General features: G+C 38.0%; 1 protein-coding gene across 1 annotated transcript; it reads left to right on the top strand.

Annotated features, from left to right (window-relative positions):
- The first annotated feature begins 17,926 nt into the window (after positions 1 to 17,926).
- LOC145121656 (uncharacterized) lies at positions 17,927 to 23,150 on the top strand. The gene is made up of 3 exons (XM_079057372.1): positions 17,927 to 18,568; positions 18,618 to 18,723; positions 22,351 to 23,150. The coding sequence occupies exons 1-3, from the start codon at positions 17,927 to 17,929 to the stop codon at positions 23,148 to 23,150; spliced, it is 1,548 nt and encodes a 515-aa protein (XP_078913498.1).
- Positions 23,151 to 26,019: the final 2,869 nt, after the last annotated feature.

The raw sequence follows: 26,019 nt of genomic DNA, 5'->3' as shown, positions 1-26,019 counted from the left end.
GGGCTTATGATTGTAGGCGTCAGAGGATACTTCTGAGCGAGCATGATCTTTCTTGGGTCTGAGGACAGGGTGTCGAGAGTTCATTGTTCAGATGGTTTCTGATAACAGTACAGTGGATGAGTCCCTGGTGATATATGACCCTTTCGTTCATTCGGAGTATGTTTTGGATCGATTGGTATATCCGATACGAGTGATTGGTGGCCAATTTTTGGCCAATGGCTAAATTCTAGCAGCCGCAGCAAGAGAATCAGAGGGGCAGTGAGTGTGTGGGCCTATTATTCAAAGAACATCTAGCATAATGATATCTTCGGAGGGCGGTCTGGCAGGGAAACATACCATTAGAGTCTTCAATTCTGGAGAGTCAGAATAAGTACCGTAGAAGCAGAGGGATCTTTCTTTTTCAGGACTGGGAGTTTCTGTTTGGGGGCAGATGTATTTTGAGGGAGGTTGTTGTAAGGTATGAGATCCTTTTGATGGTACTTCTCGTGCTATAGGGCTTTGACTTATGTGATGCTAAAGTGCAATTTCGAGGGCGAAATCAAATTAAGTGGGGGAGAATTGTAACATTCTGACTTCGAGGTATAGCATTTCTATATGTAAATAATGAGTTTGCCTGGGTGACTCGACGAGTTGGTGCATCAACTCGTCGAGTAGAGTCGAGATTAGTGACTCGGATTAATGAGCTGACTCGATGAGTCTTTATACTCACTCGCCGAGTAGACGCGGGGTAGAGAAACCCTAAATTCCCGGGTTTGGGACCTATTTAAAGACACTTATAGCTTCATTTGCGGCTCACTAGCCATCCTACAACCCTGAGAGAAAACCCTAATCGCCATTAGAGCTAGAGAGGGAGAGAAGAGCTAAATTGGTGGTTGGTGGTACATTCTTTGAAGGAGAAGTGAAGAGCATTGAGGTTGGAGCAAGATGAGACTTTGGATCTACAGATTCAGCAGAGTTTTCTTGAGGTAAAGATGTTGACTTGCTCATCTTCTATGGAGATCTTGATATGGGAGTTTTCTAGGGCTTTCTTCCATTATTTAGAGTCAATGAGCCTTTTTGTGTATGATTTGAGGTTGAAACCTCATATCTGAAGTGTGGAGGGTCGTGAGAGCCCAAGGACCTGAACTTTACTGAGCTAGAGACTAGACTTTGAGCACCTAACCCTTTGTAAGACTTTGTTTTGGCATTTTTGGGCATATATGCCATGCATGAACGTAAAGGTCGAGACTTTACGCAGCTTTTGTGCCTTTAAGGACTGGATCTAGAGTCTAGTGTGGTAGATCTGACCCTGGACGTCTGAATGAGATATCAGGTTGAGTAAACTCGCCGAGTCCATGAGCTGACTCGCCGAGTCAGTTAGGGTTTGTCCCGATGTTCGCGGCCATGTGATAACTCGGCAAGTTAGGAGTCAACTCGACGAGCTGAGCCAACCTCCACAAGACTTCTGAGGAAAGAGGGGACTCTACGAGTCACATGGGTGCACTTGGTGAGTCAGGTCAAATATGGATTGTTGACTCGAGTTTGACTTCTGTTGACTTTAGGGTTTGGTCAACATGACTAATGGAGACCATGGAGGGGTAAAATGGTCTTTTACCCATTCCAAGAGTTAGAGAGAGAGGGAGAACAACCTTTGATGTATTTAAGTATGAGTAGGGTATTGATTAGAGATTATTATTCTATGTGTTAGGCGGAGGCTAGTTCGAGATTCCATGTACGATATTTTACTTGCTAGCTTACGAGGTGAGTCTTCTCACTATTCTTTACCTAGAGTGGTACTTATGTGTGACCGGAGGGTCTTATGTTCTTACATTGAGTATTGTGATATCCTGCCTTATGTTTTGTGAATCATGATGTGCATTATGTCTTTGTGATATTGTGCATGTTGTCTATGTGATATATATGCTATATTCTGAGCTTACAGAGTTAGGACCGGAGGGTCCATCAGAGTTGTGGGACTGGAGGGTCCCATTGAGACACATTGACCGGAGGGTCTTATAGATTTATAGCCTCGAGTGGCTAATATGTGTACGTGGTATTTTGGGGGAACTCACTAAGCTTCGTGATTACTGTGTTATGTGATATGTGTTTCAGGTACTTCTTTGGATCGCGGGAAGGCGCCGACTTGATTGTACACACGAGAAAGAAAGAGTTATGTTTTGAGGATCCTGGAGTATTAATCAAACGATTATGGAGTCGGTGTTTTGTTAATTTGATAATTGGGAATTTCGTAAAATGTGTTATGAGAATTCTATGATTTTAAATGAAAATTTTGTTTTAAAATTTACGGTGTTACATGAACACACTCCAAATTGCATACAAATACATACATACATACATACATTATACATATATATACAGACTTTTTATACACACATGCATACATTATACACATATATAGATACTTTTCACACACATACACCAAATTTACATATACATATAAGAAATACACACATATACCATATATATACATCAAATACACATTTTTTTGCAATTAACAAATACACACATATACCACATATACACCAAATACAAATATTTTTGCAATTAATCTACAAAATCAGTAAATAGAACCTGTGGTGGCCAGGAATCAGTAGTTGGTGTAGTGGTGGTGGTGACCGCAACAGCCGTCGGTAGTGGAGGTGGCCGGAGAGGAAAAAACTTTTTGAAAAAAAAATTGCAATTAATCACAAATGGTTATGGAAATCGACATTAAAAAAGAAAGAAAGGAAGAGATGAAGAAGGAAACACGAACCTTGGAGAACGAAATCGATAACAGCAACATTGTCGGTGGCCGGAGAGGGGAAGTTTCTTGTGGCTGTCGGTATCTCTTCTACTATGGGCTGTTAAATGAGGGAGAATCGTTAGAGGAAGGGATAATCGTCGGAGCAAATGATCGAGAAAATGGAACAAAATGAGAGCAGATCGAAGCAAAAAAGAGGAAGCGATTGGGTGTAATATGCGTCGACCTTTAGCGGCGACACCCAATAGCGACGCCAAATGAATCAATACCGGCGACACGAATCTTTAGCGGCGACCTACGAAGAGGGAAAAGAAGGCGTGTGTTTTTTCAACCTTTAGCGGCGACAATTCTAGGTCTTTAGCGGCGACATTTTATCGCCGGTATTGGTTTTGTGCGTTCCACGAGTTTCCCAACCATTGAATTAGAAAAAGGATCGAACGGTTAATGTTTACCAGAACGTTAAAACACGGATTCGGGTAAGTAGGCATTACCGGCGACACCAACAGTGGCGACACCACCTTTTCGAAAAGTCGCCGCTAAAGATGCTCTTGCCGCTATTGGTCTCGCCGGTAATAGCTATATTTCTTGTACTCCTCAAAAGCCTCGTAATACGTATCCGCTATTGTCACATACTCACATGTACACTTGCTTGGGTGAAACATTTTGGACTTTCGCCGGTTTCTTACTGGTTTTTGTTGATTATAAATTTTCCGCCGTTAAAAAAAAAAAAAAAAAAAAAAAAAAAACATATTCTTTGGCACACTGGCACCCTCACTCCTTTTACCTCTTTCATATGGACTTGGTTGTTCGCTTGTGTGTTTATTCAGACAAAAAAATATAATCAATGAGGTATACGTGTGTTGTACGAATTAACAGATAGTAAAATAAACATGTTTAATGGGCATATATAGTCGACCAGGATCTCACTGCATAGGAAAATAAATCAAATAGGTGCTATAAGCCTATATAAATATTAATAAATTAATACCCTTGATGAATTAAGATCTTTGTTTTTATATGTAAGATAGGTATATTTTATTTTATTTTTTTCATTTTGCTACAGACGAAATATGAGTATTTGTAACTGGTTAATACTACGATTAATTTGTAACTCGGATGGAACTTCGCACTTTAACATCAACTGAAAAAATATTTGAAATTTGGACGATAATTTATAACTTTTTTTGGAATGACAAAGAATTTTAAGATGAGGTCGCCATAAAAGATCAATAATATGAATTATTAGTTTTTTTTGGGTATAAATGAACATAAAATATGCTAAAATACATTTTAAACAAAATCCAAAGGATGTTAACTACCATTTATTACATAGTACATTTGTTAAAAATATTGCTTGGTCCTACACCATGAAAATTTCATCATAAATGCCAAGAACTGGTCAAAGAAGTTTAAGAAAACACTAAAAAAAAGGTACTTACAGGAGGACCTTAAAGCATTTAGGCCACACAACCCTTCACCGGAGCAGGGATGAAGCCAGGATTTAAGGATAACGGGGCTTATATTGTGTCCCACAAAGGTCTTGGACGATAGTGTAAAAAAATCTTACATATATAGGAGTTACATACTACATTGGTTAATCAGCAGTTTAAAGAGACATAATGAAACTAATTAAATTAAACGAATTAAACTAGATGGAGGTAAATCGATAACTAAAATATGGGTGAAGTCTATGAGATTTTAGTTGTTGGACCCAAGTTTACTCATAGTCATAACCCTATTACTTTTCTATATATTAATTGAAATTTTAATAAAGATTGGCACGGGCTTTGCATCACAAAAAAGCTATGTAGGCTTCAAATTATACCTACATCCGTTGTGTATCTATACTATTGTTTGGACTTTTAAAGGAGATTGAGGGGGGCAAAGCATCCGGCAGCCCCCCCTCTATCTCCGCCACAGCACCGAAGGATAACTTCCCATGACTCTGAACAGAAAATTTAAAATATATTACTTGCAATTTCATTTTTATTTCATGACCCACCCTATCGAATAAAGAGCGTGTTTTGCACGGAACGTTTAGGAGCATTTGCGAGCTTCTAGTTTCCAGCGTTTGACAAAATGCTCCGTTTTGAACAAAAAACCTGGTTTGACATTACAAGTTTTTAGCATTTAGTTTAGACAAAACGCTCTAAATCTAAAAGCTATCTCATATAGCTTTTAACAAAACAGCTATCCGCCATCCGCTACCCGTTAACCGCTTGTCAAATGCGTCCAAAGTCTCATTGTCTTCACTATTAGAAAAATATTTTTTGCAACAAAGTCATGGCGGATTTGTTCCCTTGCTAACTAATGTCCGGGTGTTCATCATCAGGGACTGTTAATAAAACTTTTTTCAATTAGCGATGGATTTTCAGTCGTTAAATGTTTCCTCACTCAAGTGTTGTTTGTTTTTTCCCCAAAAGATCTTTTTGACAACTTTTGTCTACACGTGGAATTTTTTTTTTTTTGTAGATCGTTTGTTTTTTAAAGACATAAAAAGTTTGTGCGTCCTCTTTTTGGAGCAGGCTTGAGATAACCACTTCTTACCTTTGTGCGTCCTCTTCTGACCTAAAACTATCACTTTTTTTTTCTTTCATCGACTTCAGCGACATCAAAACCACAAAAGACACTGACAACATCAAAACCACGGAAAAGAAGACGTCGACAACATCAAAACCATGGAAAAGAAGACGCCGACGACATCAAAACCACAGAAAACAAGGAGATTCGTACCTGGAGGTAGAGGCGGTGGTGGGGAGAAAACAATAGACAAATGTGGCAACTTAGACAACGGTGGCGTGGGGCAGAAGAGTCACCGGCAACGATAGTCTTCGATGGAGGTGGTACAAAGGAGGCATCAACCCTCTTCGATGTCTTCAATGGAGATGGTACAAATGGTGGCGCAGGTGGCTGGACGTGGTCAAGGATTATGACTGCGAGATCCTTTACCATCCGGGTAAAGCAAATGTGGTAGCGGATGCCTTGAGCCGCAAGTCGGCTGAATTTGATCAGAGAGGCACAGACTGAGAGAATTAAGAAGGAGAACTGGAAACAGGAGAGGATTAGGGGCGAGATCGACACGTTTGTCACTGATAGTCAGGGGTTGATGACCCAATGCGATCGGGTTTGGGTTCCAATTTCTAGTGGGATCAGGAAGATAGTACTGGAGTAGGCTCATAAGTCTCGTTTTTCTATACACCTAGGAGCCACCAAGATGTATCGGGATGTGAGATTGAGTTACTAGTGTATGTGTATGAAGAGGGAGATAGCCTGGTATGTTGAGAAGTGCTTGACCCGTAGGATGGTCAAAGCCGAGCATCAGAGGCCGCATGGGAAGCTGCAGCCTTTGGAGGTTTCCATGTGGAAGTAGGAACAAATCACCATGGATTTTATCACCAAGTTGCCGAAGAAGGCCAAGGGTTTTGATGCTATATGGGTCATTGTGGATCGATTGACCAAGAGTGCCCACTTTTTGGCCATCCTGGAGAACTCTTCGGCCGAAAAGTTGGTCGATGTGTATGTCGCGAAGATCGTTGCTCATCATAGGGTTCTAGTTTCCATTATATCTGACCAAGATGTTCTGTTCACTTCTCGATTATGGCAGAAGTTCCACGAGGAACTGGGCACGAGGTTACATTTCAACACTTCTTATCATCCATAGACCGACGATTAGAATGAATGGACCATCCAGACCCTTGAGGATATGTTGCGGGTTTGCGTCATTGACTTCAGTGGGAGTTGGGATTCCTACCTACCTCTTGCGGAGTTCTCCCACAACAACAGTTATCACTCCAACATTGGTACCCCACCGTTTGAGCTCTTTTGTGGGTGTCGTACCCTGATATGTTGGGGAGTGGTTGGTCATAGGGTCATGTGAAGGACCATAGTAGTCCTTCATACCACGGAGCTTATTCAGTAGATCAGACAGAGACTACAGACCGCTCAGAGTTGGCAGAAGAGCTATGTCGATCGACGCCAATCTGAATTGGAGTTTCAGGTCAACGATATGGTATTACTGAAGTTCTCACCTTGGAAAGGTGTGATACACTTCAGGAAGGAGGGGAAATTGGGCCACCAGTATATTGGACCTTTTCGTTTGATCGCCAGGGTAGGCAGGGTGGTTTACCGGTTGGATTTACCAAGCAAGCTCAGACAGATCCACAACCCTTTCCATGTCTCTCAGTTGCGGAAGTGTGCATTGGACAACGAGGCAGTGGTTCATTTGGATGAGATTCAGGTTGATGAGTGCCTGAATTATATTGAAAGACCGGTGGCTATTCTGGAATGGAAGATGAAGGTCCTGCACAACAAGGAGATACCTTTGGTAAAGGTTCAATGGCAGCATCGAAGAGGCTCCGAGTGGACCTGAGAGCTGGTGGCTGAGATGCAAGAGCATTATCCTGGGTTATTTGTCGCATCCGACTTCGAGGACGAAGTCTAGTTCAAGTGGGGGAGAATTATAACATCCCAATGATGAGGTACTTCTAATTTTGTCCCTATAATGGAATTATATTGTCTTTTGGTCCCTAAGTATAAGAAAGAGTGTAAAAGGGGCCCATAGTGGCACTTTGGTAAATTTGGACATTTAGGAATACGTTGTGCGTACGTGTGTACACTAAGTGTACTAGGGCGCGCCTTAGTACGATGGGCGCACACCTCGTACGTAGGGCGTGCATGAAGATCATGTAACCCTAATTTTTAGGGTTTTGGCTCATATTTAAACCTCATTATAGCCTCACTTTCCCATTTTCATTCAGCCTCTTACTGTGAAATCAATCCCCAAGCAAACCCTAAGAGAAGGAGAGCATTTTGGACACTTGAGAGTATGTAGAAGTGTTATTGGAGAAAAAAGAAAGTGGTGAGAAGAACTTGGAGCTTGAGAGCACTTTGGATCTGGGATTTCTACCTTGATTACAACCTCCAGGAGGTATAAATCTTACAACTTTACCACTCTATCTTGTAGATCTAGATTCTTACTCTTTTATGTCTCTTTTTGGTCCCAAAATGGTGATTCTTGAGCATGGCCTGTTCTTGACCCATTAAGCCGTCCTTTTAGACCTTAGGAAGGGTCTTGAGCCATAAAAATGGGGTCTTAATGGTTGATTTTTGGTACATGCACTCTTTACAAGGTCTTAATGTATTAAGATGTTGAGTTAACCCCTTAATGGATATGAAAGGTTATAAAGTTGGAAACTTTATGACTCTTGAGTTTGATATAGCTTTGGATCTGAAAATGGGACGTAAGAGCTTAAGGCATTAAGCTCTTAATGAAGTTTCAGAAGTTTTGGCGTACGCTCTGCATAACTTGAGTACGTAGCGCATACGTGGTTAACTCACTTGACTGCGGTCAAGACTTGAGTACGCCCAACATACCTTTGGAGTACGCCTCACGTACACGTTTTGTGTCGACTCGGATGAGTTGCCTCAGCTGGGTTGACTTGGATGGGTTGACTAAGTTGACTTATGGCTTCTGACCAATTTGACTTTGACTTTTACCAACTTTGACTTAAAGGTATTTTAGGTATTTTGGATTGTGGTTGAGAATTAGTCAATAGGTTGGATAAGTGACGGTTAGAGCTGAGATTCAGAATCGAGACCTCATTAGCTATTGTTCAGATTGTGAAGTGAGTTTTCCTCACTGTACTTACAGGTCAAAGGCACCAAGGCCAGACTGTTGGATTGATATCTTGCTATACATTGATATGTTGAGTATGTGATAGATCTATATGATTATGCTAGTTGCTGATATGCGTAGACTGGTAGATCTGTAGGACTACCTGTGATTTCTATTGGCATGATTATCTGTCTGTTGCTTATGTTTGTTATTTGTTATATGTCGATATATTGTGTTGGGTAGAGGTTGTACTGCTTTGTACTGCAACCAACAAACCTGGGAGCATTCTAGATATGAGCTGAGGGCCGGTCAGCATGCCAGACTCATAATGAGGGCTCATGATCATTCTAGATACGAGCTGATGGCCGGTTGGCATGCCAGACTCGTACTAAGGGCTTGATGGTATTCCAGTTCGATAACTGAGTGGACCCATTGTATATTGACATTCCAGCCTGGGGTATTCCATCCCAAGGATGACTGGACCCGGAGGTTAACTAGGCCTCGGGTATTCCAACCAGATGGTTAATTGGGCCCGACATACTGTTGTATATGTTATCTGTTAGTGTGCTTGTACTTTTGGGGAACTCGCTAAGCTTTGACTTATAGTTTTTAGTTGTTGTTTCAGGTAATTCTGATGACCACGGGAAGGCGAATGCATGACCGTAACATCCTCTATTTATGACTCTATGATTTTAGGAAACTCTAAATTGCTGTGATTTTATGGATGTTACACATGAATTTGGATTTCACCACTGATGGTTAAGGAAACTCATTAAAAAAACTCCAATCTCACAAATCTCACAACCATTTGTTCGTTGGAGCTTGGAGATGGATTAAGGAAAGGAAATACATCATTAAACTCACGTAAACACCACCAATTTAGTATGGAATTTTGATTTACCATTTCATCCAAACCCAAATTCGAATTTAGGGAAAAAGAGGAAGAAGAATACCTTTGATGCAATATTTTGGAAGGATTTAAGTAGAGATTCATCAAGAAATTCTAATTAACAAAAAACCATGGATTTAAGGTGGAAAATCGTTCAAATGGGAGGAAAATGGCTGAAAATGTGATCGAGGGGAAAATTAAGATGATGATGACTTCAAATATACCCATCTTTGGTCACCTAACTAAGGAAGAACCAATAACTTTCGAAATTACTCCAAAGTAACTACGAAACAACCAGTAACTTTCCAAAATGGTCCCTTTCCATCCTAACCTCTACAAACTAAGTTCAAGTCACTAAGTTGGTCAACTCTCAAGTCAAACCTAAGTTCCACCCGTTTGACACAAATGACCCTTCTAACCGAAATACTTTGCTAGACATTTAAATTCTACTATTTTACAAATACCAACTAATGAAAAGAATTTTTTTTTATCATTTCCTCACATTTCCATTATTTAATTTATTTTGTTTTGATTTATTTTATTTCAAATTAAAGAAAGATTATTATTTTTACCAAAAATTGTATAACTTTTAGCCATAATGTTACAGTATCCTTATGTTAAAATCAGGTACCTTTTTTTTTTATGGAAAATGAAGGTTTGGATATGCAACAAAATGGTTCTAAATTATCGTTTGCTCATAAGTGAAGGTTTGGATCCATATACAACCGATATGACATGTTCATAAATTTTAAATGGCTGCATATCAATTAGTTTTCCAAAATATTAGTAAATCAACATCACCCTTGTCTGTTGTTAGGATTAATGGTCGATAAATGCCAAGGTTGTAAAAAACGCTCGACGTTAACTAATCGGTGGACAAGGGTTATGGGATTAATCAGCTAGACGGGGATTAATAGGGGGATTTATCGGGTACCATTAATTACAAGTTTTTCGAATTTTAAAAAATAAAATATGCTAATAACATAACAAAAGTTTGTAAATACCACTAATATACTTATAAAATAGGTTGATATGATTAATACAACACTAATCATTCATCAAATAGTTTCTATTAAGATAATGATTCTTTAAAATGTTAAAATTTCATCATTTTCTAGAACTTCACTCATTATGTATGCAAGGATTTCCCTCTAATCGGTCGAGTAGCGCCTAGGGATTAATCGGAGATTAATCGGGACCTAGTCGAGATTTTTACAACACTGATAATTGCACACAAACTCGAAAAAATTAAGATACGAAGAAAATAAATAACATAGGGAGGTAACATGGTTCACTCGATTATAAGACTACCTTTTTTCTTTTAAACATAAGGAAGCCTTAGACTACACACTACAAGAAATATAGTCATTATCGGCGACACAAAAAGTAGCGGCGACACTTTCGAGTGTTGCCGCTAAAGGCGTCGTCAGTAATGCCTAGTAACCACGATATGTGTGAGTGTTTTTTACGAACACAAGCCATTGATTAATATCGCTGATCCAATGGTTGGAAATAATTTATCATCATAGAAAGGCAATAGCGGCAATGGGTGTCACCCCTAATACCCCCAAAAAAGCCGCAAACATTTCCCCCTAATTAATTTAGTTGTTGTTGCTAATACTTGCGTGCCGCCGCTAAAGGTGTTCACAATTCACATTCCTAAGATGCCCTTTTTTCTCCATTACATGATGATAAAGAGAGTGATCCACCGCGATAGATTCGACCATTTCTCTAATTAAAGGTTGCAGCAACTACCAGCCACCCATACCTCCTTTTTATTTCTATTTTCTTTCTCTTCTCTACATGTGAGGATTACAGGCCACCACTTGCTCATGTCTCGTTCACCGCCCTTGACCACGACCACCTTAAGGTAAACACCGCTAACTATAACCCCCACTCTTCTCCTCATCCTATTTAACTGACTTCTTTTTTTCTTCATGTAATCACCACCACCACCTCCCTCTGTTCACCACCATGAACCACCACCGGATTACCATCTTAAGAAGTGTCACACCCCGACCGACGACGGAAATCATCGGGGTTGCGACGTTATACAATTGGATCACAATCAACAACATATATTGAATACTTAACATATTTGAATCAATATTTTACAAACCTTTAAGTTTTGATATTGAAATTACATCTTTAATTTAAGCACACAACGGTAAACAAGTTAAGTTTATTCCCAAAAGAAAGGAGCTATAATTTCCTTAGAACCGATGTCCTACCTCCGACTTCTTAGTTCCCTGAGAATACACATTTTTAAAATACATCAACGAAAATTGTTGGTGAGTTCCACAGGTTTTGACTTTGTGAGTTTTCTAAAAAGAAATCTTTATAAAGCGTGGAATGTTTATCAAAATAAGTTGTGCAAAAGATGGTCAACAATGTTACCGATATGCTTCGTGTAAGACCTGATACTTGAAATCCAATACGAGTATCCATGTAAAAATACTTATGATAAAAGTAAATATTAACATATTTTTGTGAAGCAAAAAATTTAGTGTTTGTATAAATGGACATTAACAATTGGTTTAATAATCTACAAACAATATTTATACTACATACAAACTCATCCTAGTTTGTATTAGTATATTTGTATCCGGGATTTTGTTATAATTCCCAATTGTTTGTGTTTGAAAACTTTTAGTTGTAACTCTTAATAATGTAAAGCTACCAAAGTTTTAACAGGACAACGGTCGTATGTGTCCCTATACGAGTTTAAACAGCACGCCGGCTGTAAGTGTCTTTACACGAGTTTAAACAGCACGTCGTTGTCAGTGTCCATAACAAATGTATAGACAGTACTCCGACCGTAAGTGAACAAACAAAGTTTATAGAGCACCCCGGTTGTGAGTGACCAAACAAAGTTTATACAACACCCCGGCTGTGAGTGAACAAAACCAACATATTTCAAATTATCTTATGTCATAAGGTTTTCAACATGATCATATAAGAAATACTTTTTATAATTTACACTTTTGTAACTCTTAAAGTATGTGTGAATTAAAAAATATCATAATTTGTGTTTTTCTCATTTACCACAAAACTTTGTATATATATTTGAAAAACCAAACAACAAGATTAATCAAAAGGGCAATTCTGTCCATGTTTGTAGAAAAATTATAGAAATATTATCGTAAGTCGAAATTGGGATCTATAAACTCCCAGAGCTTAGAAAATGAGTCTACTTTGTCCATAATTTTTACCCTGACGTTAAGTGATTCCTAACCAGAGTTAAAATGTTCATTTTTACAGACTAGTCCGAAATGTTTCTGAAATGATAGGCAGTTTTGTAAAAATCATTATAAATATAGAAAAATCGTATGAATGCGTACGAGTAGTATTTCAAAAGGTATAGACCTGAACTATTTTCACATTGTACATTTTTGAAATCTATTAAATTTAAGAAGGGTAAAATAGTCCGTGAACAGACCACAACTTTTCTGTAAAAAGCTGAAATTTAAGCTTAGATATGTTTAGTGACATAACTCGTATTTTTACTTTGGAAAGCCTTTAAATCATCCAACTAGGATTTTTTAGTGTTTATTCTCCCCCAAAACTTGTAAAACATAAAAGAGGGGCCGTAGGAAAACTCACTTTTGTCGCGTAGAATTAGTCGGTTTGAGAATGGTTCGTACAGTTTCCGGTTCCACTCAAGCTCGTGATATGAGTATTCTTTTGGATGTCTTAACACATAAAGACATATATTTACATGTATGTTAGACTTTTATGATTTTTTAAATCATTTAAAACCAGTGGACTTGATGATAAAATGAAAGAGTAGAAATCAAGAATATACCTAACTTTAACTTGGATCTGAAGTATGTTGCCAAAAGGTGGTGGAAAACACAAGCTTTTTGAGAGGTGAAAGGGTAAATTTCTCAGGGTTTTTAAGTGTTTGAAAGTAGCTACATACGGTATACTTTAAATCTCGAAAATGGGCATTAAGATGATGAAATTTTGGGTGTTGGTTTGATGCTCGAAAACAGCCATTGTTTTGGCTATGTTGCTATCAAGAAACTTTCTCTGCAAGAAGGTAAAAAAAGATTAGTTTATCCACTGATTTGAGTTCCTAATTTAGAGAAGCATATAAACTAACTTTAAGGGGTATTTGGTGGTTAAAATATCAAGAAAAAGTAAGGTGTAGATGGGTGAAATGGTGGCTGAAACATCAAAGGACAGGAGCCCCTTAAGGTTCATGATTTTGATGAATTTGGAAGGGAGTTTGTGTGGCTGAAATAGGATGAACTTTGAGAGCATTTCCCTGGAGTATTTGCTGGAGAATGAAAGCAGAAAGGAGAGATGGATTTCTAGATTTATAGGAGGAGAGAGGATAAGAAGATAAGAAGTAAAGTCCTAGACTAGCTTGTGATGGGATGGGAATTTATAAGATGTGATCTTTGTCTAGCCACTTGTTTAGTTGGTTGGTTAGAGATAGGGTTAGTTAACTAACTAACTATTAGGTAGTTAGTTAGTTAGATGTTCTATTTATGGAGAGACAAGCTAGAAATCTCGAAAATTAGAAGAGGGATTAAGAAATATTCTTAGCAAAATGTCTTAAGTAATTTAAGCACTTATTAGTTAACTTGACACTTATCTCAACCATTTCTCTTATCTTAATTGATTTAGACACAATATTCCTTACATTAAATCACTTTAATTCATGACCCATAAGTAGTCATCCAATAGATAATAATACATATGCATAGGGCTGTAAATGAACTGAACGTTCGACGAACCGTTGATGAATTGTTCGACGGGAAGTTCGTTCATGTTCGTTTATTTAATAAATGAATGAACATGAACACAAATTCTCGTTCGTTTAGTTAAATGAACGAACATGAACAATGGTCTCGTTCGTAAACGTTCGTTTATGTTGTTCGTTTACGTTCATTCGTTTAAGTTTTTTTTCTATGTTCATATATGTTCAATTGTTTGTTATTACATTACTATATTATAGTTTATTTATGTTGATATATGTTCAATTGTGTTTGTTTATCTTTGTTCGTTTATGTTCGTTTAGCATGTTCACGAACATAAACGAACGAACATGAACAAGGCAATTTGTTAAACGAACGAATATGAACAAAAAAACTTCGTTCGTTGATCCGTTCGTGTTCGTTCGTTTGTTCGGCTAACTTAAACGAAAGAACATGAATAAGCCTTTGTTCGTGTTCGTTCGATTCATTTACAACCCTACATATGTACAAATACATACATGTATTCTTAGTGTAAAATAATAATGTAGTTTTTGTTTAGTTGAACTTAAATGTTTATGTTTTATTTTTTTTATTCAAAAACACTTAAATACATTCTAATTATGCCTTATAATAATCCATTTTATATTTTTATTAATTAAATATAAAATCTATTGACCAAGGTATAATTTCGTGACATTTAAACGGTTAATCATATCGTTAAACAGATTTCGTCACTTTGGTTCGTATACTTCTTAAATTTAGATCTTTCACAAATATTAAGAACAAGTTTTATATAGAATTTAACTTACTCATCAACCAGAGACATGTTGATACACAAATTAAGTTTGTTGCGTTCAAATGACGTTATACGCTATTTTTCAGAAACCAGTATTTGTTCGTAGTCATTCGTCGTAACGAAATTTATCATTAGTTACTTGTTTTTATTTTTCACAAGAACTTATCTAATTAAAACATGTTAAATTCCTTCAACAATTTTTGATAAAATATTCATATTGCTTAAAAGTCAAAATATAGTATCGTACGATCGTTCCTATTTAGTTTTGTCAATTGTTACAAGAAGTTTGCCACATGTATGTAAATAGTGAACCTATGTATATGTCTATATGTGTGTGTTTGTATTTAAACAATGAATGTATGTGTATATATAATGTAGGTGTTTGTGTATTTGTATTTGTAGGCAAACTTGTATATTTGTATGTATTATATGTATAATGTAGGTATATGTGTATATTATTTGGTATGTAAAGTTTAATAGATGTGTATAATGTAGGTATATGAGTATTTATGTTTAGAGAGTGAACGTATTTATATGTGTATAATATAGGTGTATATGTATTTGTATGCAAACTTGAATATATATGTGTGTTATGTATGTATATGTATGTATAATGTATGTGAAAATGCATAATGATTTGGTAAGTACTTAATTGTTAAATACTTAATTGTTATGAACTTAAGTGCGAGAGCGAGTAGAACAAACAGAAGGCTTAACCAAAGAAAGACGTCTAACACGAGCAGAAGAAAGAGACAAAGAGATGCTTTGGAAAAAGTTTTGGGTACTCCACGCGGCCATATTAAAGGCATCGGGTGTAAGCCTTCTATCGTTGTGTCGACTTACCATGAGGGACAAGCATCACAACCACCACCATTGTCACAACTACCACCACAATCATAGATAAAACAATACTATTTTGGTGATTGTTAGTTTGGTTATAGTTTGACATGTTGGTAGTTTATAGTTTGGTTATAGTTTGGTAGTTTGATTATACTTTGATAGTTTGATATGTTGGTAATTCGTAGTTTTATTATATTTTGGTAATTGTTAGTTTGGTTATAGTTTGATATGTTGGTAATTTGTAGTTTGGTAATTGTTGGTTTGGTAGTTTGGTATGTTGGTAATATAATTTGTACGTTGCTTATGTTTTGGTAATTTTATGGTTTAACTTATAAGTTGATGTTACTATTTTTTTTGTAGGTGGATATATAATCCTCAAACAATGTTTACCGACCCGACATGACGTTTGCTGTGGCACTTGAAGTATGGTTTCGATCGTTGCCGCCACGAAGTGACACCGGAGGGAAGGTATAGAGCAATGATGACAAGTCTAACTAGTTTTAGGTATTATTTAATGTTTTGTTAGAGGTATAACATATTTTGTAATTAATATTTGGTTCAATTTATGTCCTATTATTAACTTTTTAATGTTTGTATCCGTTTTTTACAATTAATGTTTCGTATTAGTTTCTAACTTTTTGTGATTTTTCGGCATCTGGAAGGTGCAGTTTAACAAAAAAAACAAATAAAACTTATTAGTGGTGACACCTTTAGTGGCAACATGAGCATTATTGGCAACACAACGTATTAGTAGTGACATTTCGATTAATAGCAACGGAGCGTTAGTGGTGACATGTCACTGCTATTATCTTTACCGGCGACATTCTAGATTATTAGCGGCGCGATATTATGAAATTAAGGGAATATGAGACTTTACAACTCAACACATGCTTAGTTATGTGGATGCCTTCTTTGATTACGTGTTAGTTTAGGGTGCAATTTCAATAGTGTAGATATGATTTTGAATTTAGATTATTTTATTAAGCATGCAAAATATAACATATATATTTCTTTATATATGAGTCATCATATGACTGAAAGACTTGTTCAACAATGTGTTATATTTTATTTTAAAAATGCCATATGTAGCTCGTCAACTGAATCATAAAGACTTATTCAGCAATATATTATAGTTTATTTATAAAATAGCATGATGTAGCTCTTCAACTGAATGCATTCATGAATGTCAGCATTTTTAAACAATACATCTGATATAGTAGAAGCATAATTTATCAGTTTTACCAACAGAATAATAATCTGATCAACATAACATAAACAGGTTGAATTATAATTCATAATTCTAAGATATTTTATAAACTATTAATGATGGATAATAAGCAAAGATTGAATATTAATTTCGAGAACCTGCTACTACAAGTTTTTTATGATTCTTGTTATGTTTGGTGATTTTATGAATATCACTATGTTATTTTATTGACTGCTTGCTTTTGGCAAGATTGGTGTTTGTTTTGGAAGATGTAAAACGTCCTCAGTTTTTTTCCATATGTTATAATGAATAAGATGTGAACCAAAAGTCTTTTTCCATGTCTTTAGTCTTCATAATTTTTTTTCTTTGTTTTTTAAAGTTTTTAATTATAAAAAAGACTGGTGATAGTTGGTGATGGTGGTGCTGGTGTTGGTGGTGGTGGTGCGGAGATGGGGTAGTGGTGGGGTGGTGGCTAAGGTGCCGGAGGCAAGAAGTGATGGTGGCGGACGCGGAAGTGGTGGTTGCGGCGTCAGTGGCGGCGGCGTTGGAGGAGAAGGTGGAGGTGGCCGACTGGCCGTGGTGGTGGTGGCCGCGGCATTGTTGGTGGTGGAAAAAGAAATACCATATTAATTAGGGTTACAAATTAAAAAACTTCTTACAAAATGAGAAACTATTTTTTCTATTTTTTTTTTCTTTTTTTTTTTGTCTTTTGAAAAAAGAGATCAAATAGACTTTTTTGTCTTTTGTCTGACGGTCTCTCCTCCCGCACGAAAAAGAGGTCAAAAAAAAAAAAAAAAAAAAAGAGTAAACTGGACTGGTGAAATTTGATTGAACGAGTTTGATTTAAATATTCTCCTATGAATGATTACATATGAGTATTTATGTTACTTGAGTATTTTATATTATCTGCTTTTTGATGGCATTTTCTTGGAAACTCTCGCTTCAACAACACATTGTTCTTTTACTTTTACTTTTTATTTGAAAAATCTATTATGAAAATGAATTGAAAGTTTCATAGGTGGGATCAAGTGATGTGCACATACAAATTTCATTATTAAGGTCATTCATAGCATTCCAACTTATCCCGTCGACGCAGCACATACCACATTTTCTTTTCCGTGAAGCAACATAATTATGGATTCCAACTTACTATATGATTATAACCAGTTTGTGCAACGTGTGGCGTCTTGCCCCAATATTACAGCAGAATATATATCTCACATGTTGATTTCAGTATACCAGTCAGATTGGCAAAACAGGTTCAGCGAACCTATGCCATTTATTGGAATGTATATCGCATTAGCATCTTTGTTTTGCATCCTTGCAATGGCAGCTGATTTATTGCATGGTTTTCGGAACAGAAAACTATGGTTTCCGTGTAAATATTTCACTCTGAATGCTGCTTCTCTGACTTTAATAGCTGTCGCAATAAAGCTACCCATGGATCTAACTAGTCTGATGCCAGGTTATGTGGACCAGGCTGCAAAGCTTGGAAGCGTGGCCTTTATGTGCACCGTGATGGCTAATGTATTGCCCTCTCTAGCAATCATGGACAGCAAGGAGCTTGTCTCAAACATGATAGCTTTAGGTATTATAGTAATTACATTGGTTGTGAATGTTTGCATTCAAATAAACACAGGAGTTCTCTCCTATCATGTAGATGAGGCTGATTTCGTTAAGGATTTTGTCCATACGGGAGTTATACCTGTCAACTCAACTAGAACAGACCAAAGCTTTATAGCAAACGTTTCTGTGGGTTTATTAGTAGCATTGCTAGTATATACTTTTTGTATGTTCATCTTTAGCAATTCTAAAGTCTAAACAGATTCTAGAATCCAAATACCAAGCGGCTCATCAAACAGCTTTAAAGGATCTAGAGCTGCAACAACCAGGGAGATTGACTGTGGAGAAGCTAAAGCAACATGTGTTGAGTATGAATCCACAGAAATGTTGAGTGTGAATCCACAGAAATGTTGAGTATGAATCCACAGAAAAGCTGGTCAAAAATGGCAGGAACAATGTGAAGTTGTGAAGCCATAATTGTTGAATGAAGACCCAGTTGTGTTTTTTGACTACTTCTGATTTCCATCTCTATATAAGAGATTATTATGTATTTGTAAAACTTGTATCTAGTGTAACACAGAAAGAGTGCAGATTAGCACCAAGAAATGTAAATTCCTAGTTACCGGTGGACGTAGGTCAGAGAAGGACCGAACCACGTTAAATCCCCCATGTTCATCCTTGTGTTCTTGTTTTTCGTGAGTTGTGTATGTGTTTAGAGTTGTGTGTTAAGTGTCTCGATCCTAACAAGTGGTATCAGAGCAAGGTTTTAGCTCCAGAAGGTGATTTTCAGTTTTTTGGTCGAAATTTTTTTTCGTCAAAAACGATTTTGGTGTATACCGTTGGAAAGGTCTCGTTCCGAAGATTCCGAAAATATTTTTTTCTGAATTTTTTGACCACCGGAAGACGTCCAAATCGCCGGTCAAAGGTTTGCCGGAATAGTGACCGGAAAAACCAGTTCCGCCGGAGAAGACGACACTGTAGCGCCTGAACTCGCCGAAGAAGACGACACTGTAGCACCGAAGTTCTGCCGGAGAAGACGACACTGTAGCGGTACTGTAGATGTACTGTAGCAAACGTCAGCGGTGACGTTAGCAGACACTGTAGCACGACGTCAGCGGTGACGTCAGCAGACACTGTAGCACGACGTCAGCGGTGACGTTAGCAGACACTGTAGCACGCCGTCAGCGGTGACGTCAGCAGACACTGTAGCAGGCACTGTAGCAAAACTGTAGCAGATTTGAAAATTTGCAATTTGGCCCCTGAATTTCCAGAAAATTGCAAAATAGGTCATTGTTCTTTCAGAAAATGGCAGAAAGCAATAAGCTTCAGATTGAGAAGTTTGATGGGAAAGATTTTGGTTGGTGGAAGATGCAAATTGAAGATTTGCTCGTGCATAAAGACTTGGACGCAGTTTTAGGTGAAAAACCGGAGGCGATGACACAGGCAAACTGGGAGACTTTGGATAAGAAGGCCAAGGCATTTATTAGACTGACTTTGTCAAAGGATGTTGCCTTCAACATTTTGAAGGAGACCTCGGCAAAGGGAATCATGGAGACATTGTCTAATATGTATGAGAAGCCGTCGGCAGCAAATAAAGTCTTCCTGATTCGGGAACTAGTCAACACGAGGATGAGGGAAGGAAGTTCAGTTACAGTACACATCAACAATTTGAACTCGATTTTATCCAGACTTGGGTCAGTGGGAATAAAATTTGAGGACGAAGTTCAAGCTTTACTACTGTTATCATCATTACCTGACAGTTGGTCCGGAACAGTTACAGCCGTTACTAGTTCCGCAGGATCGAAAGAGCTCACTTTTGAGGGAATTCGGGATTTAATTCTAGGCGAAGACGTCAGACGAAGAAATTCCGGGGAATCATCAAGTGAACAATTGAATGCGGTCAGAGGTAGAAGAAATAACAGAGGTAGTGGGAGCGGGAACAAGAGAAGGAGTCAGTCGAGGACTCGAAATGATGTGACTTGTTGGAACTGTAAAGAGGTTGGACATTTCAGGAATCAATGTCCAAAAGACAAGAAAGAAGTTAACGTTGCAGTAGACCATTCAGATGATGATGTTTTGATCTGTAGTGTGGAGAGCAATGTGGATTCCTGGGTTATGGATTCGGGTGCTTCATTTCACGCTACCCACAGCCGTGAAGCACTGCAGAATCTGAAAGAAGGAGATTTTGGTAAGGTAAGACTGGCGAACTATGAGGTTCTTGATGTGACGAGCATAGGTGACTTAGATTTGAAGACTCCAGTTGGTCCATGGACTTTGAAGGATGTCCGGGTAATTCCAAGTCTGAAGAAACAGTTGATTTCTGTTGGGCAGTTGGATGAACAGGGACACGAGGTTAAGTTCAGGAATGGGCAGTGGAAGGTTGTCAAAGGAAATCTTGTGATAGCTCGTGGATATAAGAGGGGTTCATTATATATGGTCAGTTTACCGTCTGAGGGAGTAACCGTCCCAGTTCAGAAGAAAAACAAAATCCGGTTCATAGAGTCTCGTGGACAGAAGAAGGTTTGCTTTGCAGATGGCAAACCCAGAGTCACAGGTCAGATTCAGGTTGAACGTGTTTGGAACGGTTCAGAAAAACCAGTCAAGGGCATTCATAGCAGTGGGAGCATGGGCTTTGTTTCAGCTAGAATACCCAGAACACAGTGGGTTAAGAGAACCAGTATTCCATCTGTAAAAGTCTCTCCAGATTATCTGCTTCACATGGAGAGTGTCGTTTGTTCTCAGGATGTTCCAGGATCGGGCAGTTCATTTCAGTGGGAGCCGATGGAGACAGAGAACAGGTCAGTGGCAGACTTAGCCATGACTGATGTGTTGGAGCTAACGAAAGCTTCAACTGGCCTTCAGGTTAATTTAAGAGAAGGCCAGGGTAACTAGGAAGGAGTTAAGATCAAATACAGATGCACAGTTGAAGCACAGGTGAAGATTGTTCCGTGGCTTCAAGTGGGAGATTGTTGAGTATGAATCCACAGAAATGTTGAGTGTGAATCCACAGAAATGTTGAGTGTGAATCCACAGAAAAGCTGGTCAAAAATGGCAGGAACAATGTGAAGTTGTGAAGCCATAATTGTTGAATGAAGACCCAGTTGTGTTTTTTGACTACTTCTGATTTCCATCTCTATATAAGAGATTATTCTGTATTTGTAAAACTTGTATCTAGTGTAACACAGAAAGAGTGCAGATTAGCACCAAGAAATGTAAATTCCTAGTTACCGGTGGACGTAGGTCAGAGAAGGACCGAACCACGTTAAATCCCTCATGTTCATCCTTGTGTTCTTGTTTTTCGTGAGCTGTGTATGTGTTTAGAGTTGTGTGTTAAGTGTCTCGATCCTAACAACATGTGAGAAACTACTCGGTCATGGCAGAAACTGGAAGCCCTCAATTCCTGGCAGCTTGCTCTGCTACAACCTCTGCTTCTGGGGTAATATGCCTTTTAAGCACATCCTTGCAGTTGCACACTTTCCTTATGCCTCTTTCCAATACTAGATCTATAACGGACTTTAGATCAGATTATAAGTGTTCAGTGTTAGTAATTTTTATAATACAGTTTATTGGAGTTATACTGGGTACAATTGCCCCATGTTCTAGATCTTTTTCAACCTTAAGCTTTAACTTTTCGGGAAAATGGATATGGAACCATATCAAGGTCACTAAAGTAGAGAGCTACTGGACTGAAAAGTTATGTGATTGGAAACGTCATTGCATACTATTCCCATCCATTAGCCGCAAAGGCAAGATTATCCTCCAGAATTTGTACATCCTAATTCTTCACATATGCATAGCATTTCAGAAGACAGTCGTGGTGGCATGCAAGATGATAGTAGTGATTCCAATTTTCCTTGTAATTTGTGTCTTGTGTTGTTCCGGTTGTTGGAAGTGTGTAAAGGTCATGTTTAGCGGCCCATGTATCGTGTTGCTACAAAAGCCTAAGCCCCTAGGAAATGATAAAGATTCTAGTCGTTATGTTTTGCAACTTCAAGACGAAATGGAGTTTGCTGAAAGAAAATTGAAAGGCATTACAGAATCCGTTAACCACTTGATCCAGAAGGCTGAAAAACAAACACCCAACAATCTTACAAAGCTTCTAGGACAATCTAGAGGTTTTCAAGGAGTTGAAAAGTTTGACATCGATCGTTTTCCATCTTTACTTTCAGAAGAACATCTCAATTGTTGGAGCTTACCTTTGGTAACCCTAACAGCCATCGCTATGTCTCTTCCTAACATTCAAAATGACATAGTTGATAGCTTGGTGAGTGGTGTGAGTGAAGGCCTTGTGTATGTCACACTTGTGGAAGAAAGCCTCAACGCTACTGATGATCTTGTAATGATTCAAAGTGCGGCTAAAACTTTGATGCTAGAAGTCGAAGTCTACCACAAATGGTTAGGAAACAGGCTGCACAAACCTACTCCTCAAGGGAATACAACTAGACAGAGTCTTCAGTGGTTGAATGATACAGCAAAAACCATTGTCACTGAGGTGGAAGATACAGATATTGGAGGCCGAAACGATAATTCCAAATGCAGGTGTATCTGTGCCAATTCAATGTACCGTATCACTGAAACAATCCTGCTCTCCTACACTGAGAACATTGACCAAGCTAGCCAAAAGGAACTGTTTGAGGAATTATCATCAATGGTCGCTGACATATTAGCTGCCTGTCTCACCAACTTACCCCAAGTCATTGAAATGAAATGCCACACAAGTGCCATTGAAAAAAGAGAGGCCAATGTGGCAATGTCCATGCCGCAGCCCAACTTCTCGGTGAGACTACACAGATAATCAACTCCCTCCAAGATCGTGAATTTCCAAGCTTGAATCCAGATGAGTTACCATTTATTGACAAGTGGCGTGCTTATTTAAACGATACCTTTCCTTAATAAGCATTTCTGTTTGTCGAGTAACGAAGTTTCTTTGATAAAGATTTATTGTAATTTCTTTTCTTTTCATAGAAGATTATGAAATTTCCTTTAATGCTTGTATTAAGACATAAATATGAACAGACAATATAATAGCAAACGTGTTATTCACTCGTTACTACAAAAAAGCACATAGGACACACTATATATATAGTACTAAGTTTTTGAAAAAAGTGGGTTTTATTATGCAAAAACTGGGTTTTATAAAGGGAAGTTTTATAAGGCTCGGTTATAAGTAATAAACCGGGGGTGTATGTTCAAATTAAATATGGTTAATGACTTAAAATGGTAATATATTTTTTGATTTGTACACATTTTTTCACTGAGTTTTTTTTTTCCGTCTACATTTACCCCTTCAACTTGTTAAACTGTATACATTCACTTCTTATGACCGGTTACTCTAGGTTAGCCGGGAAAAATGACTTAAGTTCTTTTTGTTTTTGTAACCATCCATTATTTATAATTGATTTCTTTAGATTTTTTTCTCACGTCATCTAACATGAGACAATCATTAATGAGGTCTTTGGGTTGTTGATGCTTATGTCCATCGCGATCTCGACTGCGTGGTTGCTTAGGTCTTGTGTTCTGAACGTCGTAATTTTTTCATACGATATCGCATTTTAGCTGTCTTCATACGATATCGCATTTTAACGACGTAACTTTCGTCTAGAATATTACTTCTGCTAAAAAGTAATATATTTTACTTACGATCTTTATATCCATACGTTTTTATGAATGCATGTACAAATGTTTTTTTTTATAAAATCGTAACTAAAAATATATTACATTTTTACAGGAGTAATCTTAAAGAAAGTTGTAGTAGACTCAAAAAACGAACACGTGGATATAAAGATCCTTGAAATCCGATATCATATGAAGAAGTTACAACGCTCAGAAAAAAAAACCTAAGTCAAACCACAAGACCTAAGCAACTAAAAAGTCAAGATTGCGATGGACATCATCAACAACCCCCAAAGAACTCATTAGTGATTGTCCCACATAAGATGTCGTGAGAAAAACCTAAGGAAATCAGTCATAAGTATTGAATGAGTACAACAACAAAAATGACTTATTTTGCAACAAAAAAATATATTAAGGACTAAATGTGCAAAAAAATATCAAGGACTAAATGTGTATAAAGTGAGAAATATATTACCCTATTAAGTCATTTTTCCCGGCTAACTTGCAATAGTCGGTCATAAGGAATGAATGTATACAGTTTAACAAGTTGAAAGGGTAAATATAGACGAAAAAAAACTCAGTGACGAAATGTGTACTAATTGAAAAATATATTACCATTTTAAGTCATTCTCCCAATTAAATAACCCGATTTTAAGGAAAAAACCGAGCCTTTTTGTTGAAAAATTATATCACCCAGTTTTCTAATTGTAACCGTGTTTTCTGACTCAAGGACATAACTTGTTTTTCAGCAACCAGATAGTCGGGGGTTATTGACCTAGTGTGGACGGGTTTGGGTCAAAGTTTCTAGTGGGATCAGGCAGATAGTGTTGGAGGAGGTTCATAAGTCTCGTTTTTCTATACACACGTGAGCCACCAAGATGTATCGGGATTTGAGATTGAGTTACTAGTGGCCCTTTATGAAGAGGGAAATAGCATGGTATGTTGAGAGGTGCTTGACCTGTAACATAGTCAAGGGCCGAGCATCTAAGGTTGCTTAGCAAGCTGCAACCCTTGGAGATTCCCATGTGGAAGTGGTATAGATCACCATGGATTTTATCACAAAGTTTCCGAAGACTGCCAAGGGTTTTGACGCTATATGGGACATCATGGATCGATTGACGAAGAGTGCCCACTTTTTGGCCATCCGGGAGAGCTCTTCGGCCAAAAATTTAGCTGATGTGTATGTTTGGGAGATTTTTGGTCATCATGGGATTCCATTCTCCATTGTATCAGACCGAGATGTTTGGTTCACTTCCTGATTCTTGTTGAAGTTCCACGAGGAACTGGGCACGAGGCTACATTACAACACTACTTATCATCTGCAGACTGATGGTTAGAGTGAGCAGACCATCCAGACACTTGAGGACTAGTTGCATGCTTGTGTCACAGATTTCGGTGGGAGTTGGGATTCCTACCTACCCTTTGTGGAGTTTAGCAATCACTCCAGGATTGGTGTCCCACCTTTTAAGCTCTTGTGTGGTTGGAAATTTCGTACCTCAGTATGTTGGGGAGAAGTTAGTCACATGGTCATAGGAAGGACCGAAGTAGTTCTTCAGACCATGGATTTTATTCAACAGATCAGACAGAGATTGCAGACAGCTTAGAGTCGGCAGAAGAGTTATGCCGATCGGCGGCAATTAGAGTTAGAATTTTCAGGTTGGCGACATGGTATTACTGAAGGTCTCACCATGAATGGGTGTGATACGCTTTAGGAATAGGGGGAAATTAGGCCCCCGGTATATTGGGTCATTCCATGTGATTGTCAGGGTAAGCAGGGTGGCCTACCGATTGGAGTTGTTGAGTGAGCCCAACAAGATCCACAACAATTTCCATGTTTCACAGTTGCCAAAATGTGTGCTGGACGATGAGGTCGTGGTTCCCTTTGATGATATTCAGGTTGATGAGTGCCTGAATTACGTTGAGAGGCCGATATCAATAGTGGAAAGGAAGATGAAGATTCTATGCAATAAGGAGATACCTTTAGTAAAATTTCAGTGGAAACATCGGAAGGGCTCCGAGTGGACTTGGGAGTTGGAGGTTGAGATGCGGGA

This window comes from Lactuca virosa, chromosome 6 (genome assembly GCF_052849685.1).
Source record: "Lactuca virosa cultivar CGN04683 chromosome 6, Lactuca_virosa_CGN04683_v6, whole genome shotgun sequence".
NCBI lineage: Eukaryota > Viridiplantae > Streptophyta > Magnoliopsida > Asterales > Asteraceae > Lactuca > Lactuca virosa.
The sequence above is the reverse complement of the archived record's forward strand: the minus strand, read 5'-3'. Positions and strand labels throughout refer to the sequence as shown.

Coding starts and splice junctions, on each gene's coding strand:
- LOC145121656 (XM_079057372.1), top strand. CDS start 17,927: ATGGATTCCAACTTACTATATGATTATAACCAGTTTGTGCAACGTGTG. Junction 18,569..18,617: donor GTTTATTAGTAGCATTGCTA/GTATATACTTTT, acceptor AAGTCTAAACAG/ATTCTAGAATCCAAATACCA. Junction 18,724..22,350: donor GCTAAAGCAACATGTGTTGA/GTATGAATCCAC, acceptor TGCAACTTCAAG/ACGAAATGGAGTTTGCTGAA.